Genomic DNA, 12,289 nt, shown 5'->3' on the forward strand with positions numbered 1-12,289 from the left:
GACAGATTATAACTAAGGGTGAACATGACATAATTTCTGAGCCAAACCTCCGCGCTTTAGTTAAAGAAAGTTAGTTTTGCCTGTCTAATTTCACTACGTACCTTCGTCAGAGAAGAGCTGTCATATTTTGATGCAAATTCCAACAATTTACATGTTTCAAGCTGGCAGGCAATGCCTTCCTAGAAAAAATTGCCACCCTTCCACAATCCCCTGTGAAACGGCAAACCAGGTTAGAAAGACAGAGCAGATTGGATTACCTGTCTGCGCCAGATCATTGTTTCTAGGAGATAATCCATAAATGATTAATCCTTCTAATGTTCTTGAGCAATGTAAGGAGGGCTGCCTGTGACCTATTTCAACCTCTTGCACTGTTGTTGTGGGAACAGCTTTACTGTATAAAGCGAATTGAGTGTTTTCATTCTCTAGATTTTATTGAATTTTAAGTGTAATTTAATGCCTTTTCTTTGTTCAATATATTTTTAGCATCTCTTAGAAGGACCATAACTGTTGGTAATACTCCTGGCCAAAACGGCAGTGAACACATAGACAGCTAAATGCTTTTTTATGTCATTTTCCTTGTACATTATTAAATTACATCATTTCAGTAATTCAGTGTTGTTTTGAATGCTTCCTGCTTCACATTTTCTAGAACATTTTGCCTGTTGTATAAGGAGAGAAAAAAATGAAAGAAAAAAAAAGAAAAAGTCATACATTCCTGTTACAGAATCATGACTGCAACTATTACATGACAAAATGAGAACAAAGTAATTTATCGTTAAATTCAGATTTCAGTATTGCAACATCTCAGAAACTCAGGTACTCTACTCCTATTTTAGGTACAGCTCAGAAATAGGAAAAAATCCCATACCTACAGCTGGGTAAGTCATCAGGCCCAGAACTATTTTCCTGTACCTTGTCACTTCAGTGTGATGACCCTCCGAAACCAGGAGTCGCTTTACACACCAACCTGTCCCGTGGAGTTTAATTGTTTAGATTACCACTGCTCTGTATCCATTCAGACTGTACACACTCAAAAAAACCCCAACCCAAACCCCAACCCTGTTGACAAAACCCAGGCCAGAAACTGTCACCTTTGCTGTCAAGAACTGTAGAAACACATAATTGGCTTATTTCTTAATTCTGACTTAAATAATTCACTCGGCAGAAGTGAAGGGGTGCTGCTCTCCTGAGAAAGGTGAGAGAGAAATGACACAACAGCGAAATGGAATAATTACCTGAACTAAAAGGCTCCGCACAGAGGTAAGAACAAGTATCTGAAGATGACCCCTGGCAGATATTTTATCATCTGATCCTAAAAAACAACAGTGAAGGAGACACCATAACATCATTTAGTAACTTGTTATATTGCTTAACAATTCCCACTGATCAGGATTGTTAAGATCCAGCCTAATTATTTTTGCTGCACATTAACCTGATTTTATTTTGTCCTTTTGCCAGTAACTGTGGAGAACCAATTTCTGTAACAACCTTTTACACATCAAATGTGTAAACTGCCATGTTCTTCTTTTTTTTTTTAATCTTCTCTTTCTTTTCACCCAGCAACATAAAAATTTCTTTTGTTTTCTCTTGCAAGGCATGCGACCTAAGTCTTTTGCCATTCCTCTAGCTTTTTCCCCAGAGTCTCCTCACTTTGTGTACAGTTCTTATTTAGTGTATCACTCAAGTAACACATTATGAATTGCCAAATTTATCATGGAACTAATTCCTAAAAATCCAAGGAAAGCACCTTAGTTGTACATCTGGTGATATTTTATCCTAATGACAACCAATAAGTGTTTTAACAAGTTTAGTCTTGTAGCCAGGTGAAGATGGATAAAAGGAACCGATTTGGTGACCAACAGATACCGCAGAGTATCCAAATTTTAAAAACCCTGAGGTAGAAAGGAAAAATTTTGCTGCCCTATCATACTGTAATATGTAACAATTTAGAAAACTTTCTTCAAAAGGTGGAAAAAGATTTTTCACAGCTAAAAATAAATATCTGTCACCATGAATATGCAATAAGGTACTTGTGGATGCAGCATTAGTGCAGCAAGAGCATACTGCAAGTTGGAAGACCTGTGAAAGGCTTATGATTCACTCGGCACTCCTGAAGAGGAGAATAATTGCCAGGAAAGGTAACTTTTCCTTCTGTACATAAATATGGTATAAACTGCTGCTGAGTAGCATACAAGGCCATTTCTGTGCTTTTTACAAATCTCATTTACAAAGAGATGGGTCAGACACTCTAACTGTAGCAGTTTTCAGTTATCCTTTATGAGCCTGGAGAATCACCACAGGGAGAACTCGTCGTACAGTGAGGTACAGCAAGCAGCCTGAATATCAGGAACTGTCAGCCTCACCAACAGCAAAGATCAAATGTGCATTCATAGTAGAGCAAAGAATACATCAGAAGTAAACACTGTAATAAATAATAAGCAAATAAAAACACTTAAGTAACGCCTCCTGTGAAATCAAATGATTTTTCAAACAAAATGTCAACCCTTGCAAAATTCTAGCATCTCCCCCCTCACCTTGTTGTTTTAACCATCTTAAAATAGCAGAGAAATTTGTGTCTCATAAAAAAGGCAGACTAAAGATTTGCAGGTTTGCTCAGAGAATTAAAATGCAAAATAAAACTTCAGTAAGTTATTTATTAAGAAAGTTTTCATCAGGAGAATTTGCCCTAGCTAGGACCAAGCCCAAATAAACAGTCTGTAGTATTAAAGCCATTATCATTGAAATTTAATATATAGATAACAATGCAATTACTAATTAATAGCCCAAGAATTGTCTGCTATTACAGTACAAGGAAAAACATCTGTAAGCAAACCAATAAAAAGTGTCATCTGCAAAACATCTCCTGAGACCAGAAACTTCTGACAATTGTTTCAAGTGAAAAACAGCAAAGAGAGAATATGAGCTCTATGAGTCACTCAGTTTTCCTGGATTCCACTAGACCCTAATTCAACTTTTAGTAATAACAGAAAATGCACTGACTGGGAAAGCTTACTGCACTTCTCCATCATCTTAACAGCAGCAATATATTCTTCCCTGATGATATTCAGCTAACAAGGGAAAAACAAAGAGACTGCAGACTGAAAAAGACTATTTCTGTAGGAAGTCTGGAAGGAGTGACTGCAGCCCAAATAAGCTTTGGGAATAGATAAGTAATCTCCTGTGTGAAAAACAGGGGCCAGAAAATGAGTTTGTATAACACAAGTGCAAACAGCAGAGCAGACATCAATGGAGAGACCCAGCCATGCTGTCACAAGCAACTGAAGGTGTAAAAAAGGGTCGTTATTATTTCACCTACCTTAATACTAACATATATCAAGTAGATAACAGTACTTAGGGTGATAAATCATCATACCCTGTCCTATAGAACCTCAGCTGAGTAACTGAAATATAGAACATAACGTTCTCTTCACTTGTTGAAACACAAATGGAATTTGTCCCACTCACAGAGAAAACATCAAAAGAGCATTATGTACATCATCCCACTTCTGCCTGGTTCAGTGCAAGAATCAGCAATAGAAAGCGACAGACGAGCGTTTCCCCAGCAGTAACTGCTGCAAAGGGCCAAGGGAGGACAAAGAGGTTTGCAATATACAGTAATCATGGAACAAGCCCGAATGGATACAACGAACATTGCAGTTTACACTGAGGTCACAGCTTGCGTCTAAGTGTACTATATACTTTGGTGTACTTCAAGGTGGAGGAAGCAGATGGCAGGCCATATGACTCATTTTTGATATAAAATATTTTATTCCAAGGCAACAACAGTAAAGAAGGGCAGGGAGAATAAACTCACTAAAATGCAGGACTGGAATTAGCAGATGAAGGAGGAAAAGAATCCATAACCAGAAACTACCGCTTCTCATTTTTTTTTTTTTTTTTTTATCGATGCTCCTCATGTTTCACTTTTAATTCAACATGAAGCCAAGGAGTTTTCACACTTGAGAAGATCTCGCACAGCAGAAGGCTGTCCTTTGCCAGTAAGTTTTTTACTGTGAAAGATACCTTTGCTTGACAGTAATCTTGCAGAAAGGAGCGGTTTGGTGCAGGTGTTGAAAATGCCATTTAAAACCAGCTCTTAACTTCCTGTCATTTTCCTTCTGTTTCATTTGACTCCTTACAATGTCCATTGTCTCCTATAAAAGACTGTTTTCAAACTTTAACTTCCTCACACTATCTTTTCCTAATCTAAAGTGTTACTGAGTAATAACTAGACATTTTACATCAAAGTATTTTTGACATCATACTAAGTGTCATTGTTTGCCCTGGATGGAAAGTTTTATGTACTTTACTAACAGAACCAGTAAAAACGCAAATTTTATGGATTAGATTGGGCCCTCCTGTGGTAAAACCATTAGAAGGGGATGGAAGATTTATGGAGCTCTAAGACATTCTCTTTTTTTTCTTTTTTTTTTTTTTTTACTGATGCTTAGGCCTTGAGATTCAGGGGTGAGTTACTGGGATGAAGTACACAGGAATTTTGTGTCCAGATTGCATTTTTTTTTCTAAGAAATGTCTTTTTACTTTGTGCTAGAACTGTTTGACATCAAAAGAAATAAATTTATGTTATCTCCAAAAAGCTTCACTTTCATAATTTAAAAATTACACTATACCTGAACTTTCTGACTGCTGGTCAGAAAGACTTTTTATGGAACCACAAAACTGCTGGATCCTTGCTTATATTTAGTGCATCCTCTGCCACTGTGGGAGAGGATTATACCCTAAAGCTGTATTAAAATCAGAAGTATGTCCACCTGCAATGGAGAAGAACATGACCTGTGGTAATACAGAGCTCAGAGGAAATTCTTTACATTCTCAGAAGGGTCAGAAGCTTGAAATTTACAATCCTGTTTTGTCCTATCAGAAAGCACAAAATGCTACAAAGATAATTGAATCTCAGTCATGTTATCTTGGTCCTAATAAATATTCTATACTTTCCTGTTCCGAAAATCCACTAATGATTAAAAAAAAAATTGCAGGAACAAACCTCAGTGCATTGCATGTTACCGAGTTCATGTTCTAAGCAAACTTAGGTATGTACTACATAGGACAGTTAATGTGTTTACTATAACTGAGAAAAAATATTAAGTTCTAAAATTCTTTTAAAATATTGAAAATTGCATATGCCACTGCAGACTGTGAAATATTCAGATACCAAGGCAACGATGAACACATGACCAAACCGCATCACCTCCAAAGTGCTGGAAGACAATTCCTCCAGCCCCTGACCCAGCTCATTGCACTTCATATGCTGGCCTGCGGTAAACTCAGAAGCCTTTGTATTACTAATGCCAGTAAATAAATAATAACAATAAAAATAATGACCTGTTACACCGTAAACAATACAGAGATATTTAGCTGGATCTGCTCCATTGAAGCGAAGCTATTTCTCTTCATGACGCGGAGAGACAACTCAGAGGAAGTCAACTGCAAATCTCACCCAAGGTGCTGAGGGGGAGTAGATACAGGGAGTGGAGCTGGGGAGAGCGGCTGGCGGGTTCCCTTCTTCAACAGAGGACTTAAAAAGTCCTTTCCTCACAGCATTGTGTGAGCTGAAACAGAGTGACAACGTGTCCGACAGAACCCTCCTGGACAGAGCTACAGCCAGCTGGAACCGAGGGGAGGTGGCAGAGATGGAGCACAGTGTGGTGGGGCAATGGTTGGGGTCTTTGGACGTTAGGCAGCATGGGAGCGTGGAGGCCATCGCTCAGCTCCGACAGCAGAGCTTGGCCAAACCCCGCAGCTGGTGGAGGCACAGCCGCCGCTGGTGCCCGGCAGCACTGGGGGACACACCACAGCCCGGCTGCCACGCGTGTGGTTGAAGTCCACGGAGGTAGCTGAAGGCCACGGAGCTAGTTGAAGGCCACGGAGCTAGTTGAAGGCCACGGAGGTGGTTTTCAGCCCAGCCGCTGACCTGTGGCTCACGACCCTGTGCCACAAGGCCACTGACCCCTCTGCGGCAGCGGTGTCTGAACGCCAATCCTCAGCCCTGGGACACGCGTGTCGGTAGGGGCCTGGGGCTCCCTCGGGCACCCCACGACCGGGGATTACGGCCAAGGCCCCGCGGCCCAGCCAGGCCCGGACAGCCTCTGCCGGCGGGCGGAACGGCAGGCGCGGGGCTCGGGGTTCCGGCCGGCGGCGGGGACGGGTGCGCCGGTGACACCACGCGGCTGCTTCTTGCCCTCCCCCGCCGGTGGCCGCTGGGATCCAAGATGGAGTCGGTGAACAGAGCGGGGCAGGAGATCAGCCTGGCGGCCCTGAAGCAGCACGACCCGTACATCACCAGCATCGCCGACGTGACCGGCCAGGTAGCCCTCTACAGCTTCAGCCCGAAGGCCAACGAGTGGGTAAGTCCGGAGGAGCGGGCCTGGCTCTCCCCTCGCCCGGGCCGGGGAAAATGGGGGGGGGAGGGCGGCGGCGCGGCCCCCGGGCGGAGCGTTCGCGGCGGGGCTGGGGCTCTGGCTCCGCCGGGGGCTCCGCGCCCCAGCACCGCCTCGCCCGGCGCCTTCGCGGGGGGCTGCGGCGGGGGCTGCGCTCGCCCGAGGGGAGGTTTGGGGTTTGGGTGCCTTTCCTCCGCCGAGCTGCCCGCCCTAAGGGGCGCCTGTGCCGGAGGGGACGAGGAGAAGGCAGAGGAGAGGGCCTCGCTGGCTGTTGCTGCGTTGACTTTGTTGTTTTGTTTCTTTTTCCTAATTGTAACTTTTTGCTCACGCGTGTGGAACAGAGCCCTAATTCAGGGGGAGTGGGGTTTGAGAGGTGTTAGTATTTGCCTTCGCATTAAAACGCGGTTTCTGCTCGGCAGCCGGTTTTATCACGAAACTATAAAACTGGAAGTGTGTGGCAGTTCAGACTGTGGTAGGCGGCGCTGGGGCTGCTCGCAGCCCTGTCTCTCACACACACACACACGCACACACACACAGAGCCCTGTGCCGGCCGGTCTCTCTTGCACACACACACACACAGAGCCCTGTGCCGGCCGGTCTCTCTCTCACACACGCACACACACACACGGAGCCCTGTGCCGGCCGGTCTCTCTCACACACGCAAACACACACACACGGAGCCCTGTGCCGGCCGGTCTCTCTTGCACACACACACACATAGAGCCCTGTGCCGGCCGGTCTCTCTCTCACACACGCACACACACACACAGAGCCCTGTGCCGGCCGGTCTCTCTCTCACACACACACACACAGAGCCCTGTGCCGGCCGGTCTCTCACACACACACACACACACAGAGCCCTGTGCCGGCCGATCTCTCTCTCACACACACACACACACAGAGCCCTGTGCCGGCCGGTCTCTCTCTCACACACACACACACACAGAGCCCTGTGCCGGCCGGTCTCTCTCTCACACACACACACACACAGAGCCCTGTGCCGGCCGGTCTCTCTCTCACACACACACACACACAGAGCCCTGTGCCGGCCGGTCTCTCACACACACACACACACACACAGAGCCCTGTGCCGGCCGGTCTCTCACACACGCGTGCACACACACACAGAGCCCTGTGCCGGCCGGTCTCTCTCACACACGCGCGCACACACACACAGAGCCCTGTGCCGGCCGGTCTCTCTCACACACGCGCGCACACACACACAGAGCCCTGTGCCGGCCGGTCTCTCACACACACACGCACGCACACACACACAGAGCCCTGTGCCGGCCGGTCTCTCTTGCACACACACACACACAGAGCCCTGTGCCGGCCGGTCTCTCTCACACACGCGCGCACACACACACAGAGCCCTGTGCCGGCCGGTCTCTCTCACACACGCGCGCACACACACACAGAGCCCTGTGCCGGCCGGTCTCTCACACACACACACACACAGAGCCCTGTGCCGGCCGGTCTCTCACACACACACACACACACAGAGCCCTGTGCCGGCCGGTCTCACACATACACGCACACACACACAGAGCCCTGTGCCGGCCGGTCTCTCTCACACACGCGCGCACACACACACAGAGCCCTGTGCCGGCCGGTCTCTCTCACACACGCGCGCACACACACACAGAGCCCTGTGCCGGCCGGTCTCTCACACACACACACACACAGAGCCCTGTGCCGGCCGGTCTCTCACACACACACACACACACACAGAGCCCTGTGCCGGCCGGTCTCTCACACACACACACACACACAGAGCCCTGTGCCGGCCGGTCTCTCACACACACACACACACACAGAGCCCTGTGCCGGCCGGTCTCTCTCACACACGCGCGCACACACACACAGAGCCCTGTGCCGGCCGGTCTCTCACACACACACACACACAGAGCCCTGTGCCGGCCGGTCTCTCTCACACACACACACACACACAGAGCCCTGTGCCGGCCGGTCTCTCTCACACACACACACACACACACACAGAGCCCTGTGCCGGCCGGTCTCTCACACACACACAGAGCCCTGTGCCGGCCGGTCTCTCACACACACACACACACACACACAGAGCCCTGTGCCGGCCGGTCTCTCACACACACACACACACACACACAGCCCTGTGCCGGCCGGTCTCTCACACACACACACACACACAGCCCTGTGCCGGCCGGTCTCTCACACACACACACACACAGAGCCCTGTGCCGGCCGGTCTCTCACTCACACGGTAAAGGTTTCTTGGAAAATGGAAGTGGGAAACTGAGGCACGGTCCTTGGTTTAATTGTTTTGATGTTGGCTGCGCTGACGCTGCCATCGTTGAAATAACAGCTGCAGGAGACAACCTGTCTGATACCTGTAGGCAAACAGACTCTCCGTGTTCAAAATAAGGAGTTATGAGAGAGATGTTTGGCTCTGACTGGTCAGGCTCAGCGTAGGAAAGTTGTAGAATATGGTATATGACATAATCAGATTGATCACATGAGCTTTATCTTCTGGAAATGGGTTTAATTACCTCATCTTACTAAGTAAAAATAGGTAGTTTCTGAAAATAAGAGATCATATTTTTAGTCCTATGATGCCAAGTCTCATGGAAAGATAAGGTCATTGTAAATCTCTAGTTAAAATGCTTTGTAAAAGCTACGTAACTGTGTGAACAAGTATATCCTTTAAATGCGATTGCTGTTTTTTGTAGGAGAAAACTGACATAGAAGGGACCTTATTTGTGTACAAAAGGTAAGGGTTTTCTTGTGGGTTTTTTCCTTTTTCCTTCCATAAGAAAACAGACCACAAGTGGCTTCATGTGTAGCTTCCATACTGGATTTCCTGCATCCAGTAAACTCTATAATTACTTATTTGTCCAACTGTTAATGTCTGTGTATTCATTTGAAAAGAATAAACTCTGCATGTAGGTGAATAATTCTGTCAAAAGCATCTAAAAGTACTGCTGAAAAATGATAAAACTTGATGAATGCTGCACATGTAACCACACAAAAACCTAATTTATCAAGCTTATTTTGTTAATAAATGGCCTTTGATAATGTATTGAGTTTGTTAAATGCTGAGTCTTCCTCTGTCTCCTCAAATCTCTAAAGTTGATTCTGAGAACAATACTGACAACAAATAATCTGTCCTAACTTGATTTCTGCCGTTTCCCAGCAGTTTTGTAGATGGGCAAAGTTGCCTAAGTGCTGGAGATCTGCTTGTGTATAGTTTTGGGGGCTACTTGATTTCCTTATCAAACCCATGAAATAAATTTCCAATTATATTGGATGAGGGAAAAGGGTGTGGGGGAGAACAAACACATAAAATCAATCGTGGATTTCAGTTTTAAATTACAGGAAAGTCAAGAATCTAGCAATGAAATAATACTCTGTTGAATGTAAGAATTATAAATAATATAAACTTAACCCTGCCTGAAACAGACTGTCATAGACTAGGTCATTACAGTATTTATCCTGGTGCTGTGAAGGGATACTAGTAACCAGTCTACTTTGCTTTAGCTCCAAGCTTGCAAATACTTAGTGTAAGAAAGCCTGCCAAGCTTAAAAAAAAAAAAAAAAAAAAAAAAATCATCTAAGCAAAATGCGTCTTTGTGACTAGCTGATTTTTCAAACAATTTCTGTTAGGCATATTAAAAGACTAATTGGTGATGGTAAGGCTTGTTTGCTTGCTCCTTAAAAGTTCTTGATACATGTTGTTGATCATTTGGTAAAGGTGGCCACATTGTTACAGAAATCCTCAAACTAGTTGATTATGTCTGATTTTTTACCCTCCTTTATCATGCTGCTGAGTTGAGTATGTGGCTGCTTACAGGCACAGCTGAGTGTGCTGACATGACATTCCTGCAGCAAGAGAAAACAGATCTAAAACTATCTTGAACTTCCAGTGCTTGCTTGATGTTTTCTTTTTCCACCTGGTGTCTAGCAAAAATCTAGATAATAATTGTTGTACTAAGCAATACAATTCTGAATAATTGAATAACTACTTTGAGGACACTGGGTTATGTCTTTTTTTTTAAGAATTTACTGCTTCTGGTTCCCCTGTAAGTGTATTTCATGTTATTTAAGCCAACATCTTTTTTTATTGTCGCACTTATTTACAGTAAGGTAAATGTTGCTCTGTAAGTGGTTTGGTTTTTCTCCTTAAATAAAAGATACTGAAATGCCACAAACCTATCACATGTGGTGTTGAATATACTTGCATTTTAATCCGGGACCTGTCCTAGTTGGTTTTTTTGATAAATTTATTTTTTTTTAAGGCATATCTTTGATTCAGCAGTTTAGCAGTGTAAAACTGTAATGTTAATCCTACTTTGAGGTTTAAATTGAAATGAGTTGGCATGCCAAGAAATGGAGTAGAAGAACAACTATTAGAGCTTCAGGACTGCTAAAGCGTCAGCTAATAAAGCAATGGAGATTTGAAGATTAATTCATAGCTCTGTCTCAGAAAATTGTATACATTGATCAAGCTATTAATCCTTGTCTTTGTTTTAATTGAAACAATAGGTCAGCTTCTCCTTATCATGGTTTTACGATAGTGAATCGACTGAACATGCACAACCTGGTTGAACCAGTAAATAAAGATTTGGAGTTTCAGCTCCATGAACCTTTTCTTCTCTACAGAAATGCTAGCTGTGAGTATAACTTCCTTTAATCCATAGAAACTTCATGTTCTGTTTTATAAGCTAGATCACTTCCGATTACTGTGATGTATGTTTCAAGTATGCTGAGGTTCCAATGAAATGTTTGATGATGTTTTCTGTCTACAGTGCTAGATTTACTTAAATAGCTGTATTATATTACATTGTGATGACCACCTGCTTTCAATAGAAAGAGGATATACTAACAAAGTTCAATACTGCTATATTCTTTTTAGTTAATGATCTGATAGGTTTAAGCTAAACATATACACAGTGCTATAGCATTAATAAAATTACTCCAAGAGAATAGTGAAGATTGATAGATTTTGAAAGTATTTAACACCAAGAACAGTTCTAAGGACTTCCTCTTTTGCAAATGGAAAAATTAAATATTAATCAGTAGCTGCCTGAAAAAGTTGAGAAAATTGCTCAGCTCTAGGTTGAAGGTTTCTTTCTCCACAGTAGGTTTTGGACTCAGGAGATAGATGTCTGTATTAAATTTCCCAGAGTCTAGACTCCAGCAAATCTGGCTGTTGGGATAATTGTTATCCATGGTAGTAAAATAGTAGCCAGTATCTTTTTGCTGCTTTTTGAATTCTAGTAGTGTTTTGGGTCATCAGTCGAGCGTCAGAGTTCCAGTGTACTGTGTTTCAGTTAGGTACACGCTAAAAATGCTGTTACTCCAAAGAGCTTGAAGTATAAATTATGTAGCCCTTGAAGAGAGGAGGAGAGAGTATATGTGTATATGAAATTCACATTAGGTTAATTTCCTAAGGCACTCCACAGAGCAGAGAGTCCTCCTGGTACAAAAGTATCATTTTCATGTCCTCTTTTCTAGGAAAAGTACTAGTTTGCTGCTGTCTAGTGACAGGTTCCCCTTACTGAATTACTTGGAGAACCTGTATGCTCTCTGGACACTGTACTACCTCAACACCATGTCGTCTTCCTATTGGAATGTCCCCTTGAATTACAGATGGGAACACTGCTTTGGCTGTGCTTCAGTGTACCTAAAAGAACAGTCAAATGTTAATCCCTTCCTTTTTCCCCCTAGGAAAGCCTCTAGCATCTGTGGGGAGTAGGATAGATTCCATTATGGTTACAAAGAACAGCTTAAGGTGGGTGGTCTCCTCTGTTTAATACTCTTAGCAATCCTTCTGGAAGTGTCATCCAGAGGAAAAAGTCAAAATCTGTCAGTAAACTGAGAAGTCTAGGAGATTAGGGTAGTAAATGACTGGC

At 44.0% G+C, this 12,289-nt stretch overlaps 1 protein-coding gene across 2 annotated transcripts in view; it reads left to right on the top strand.

Moving 5' to 3' along the window:
- Window positions 1-6,227: 6,227 nt before the first annotated feature.
- DCP1A (decapping mRNA 1A) overlaps window positions 6,228-12,289 on the top strand; it is a 33,999-nt gene continuing 27,937 nt past the window's right edge. Inside the window, exons 1-3 of one of the 2 annotated variants that reach the window (XM_074152269.1) lie at window positions 6,228-6,365; window positions 9,107-9,147; window positions 10,920-11,047. In XM_074152269.1, coding sequence (XP_074008370.1) covers window positions 6,231-6,365; window positions 9,107-9,147; window positions 10,920-11,047 — 304 coding nt within the window. In that variant the 5' untranslated portion in view covers window positions 6,228-6,230. The remainder of the gene's footprint in view (window positions 6,366-9,106; window positions 9,148-10,919; window positions 11,048-12,289) is intronic. The other variant, XM_074152270.1, reaches the window with a different exon arrangement.

Source organism: Numenius arquata, chromosome 8 (genome assembly GCF_964106895.1).
Source record: "Numenius arquata chromosome 8, bNumArq3.hap1.1, whole genome shotgun sequence".
Lineage (NCBI taxonomy): Eukaryota > Metazoa > Chordata > Aves > Charadriiformes > Scolopacidae > Numenius > Numenius arquata.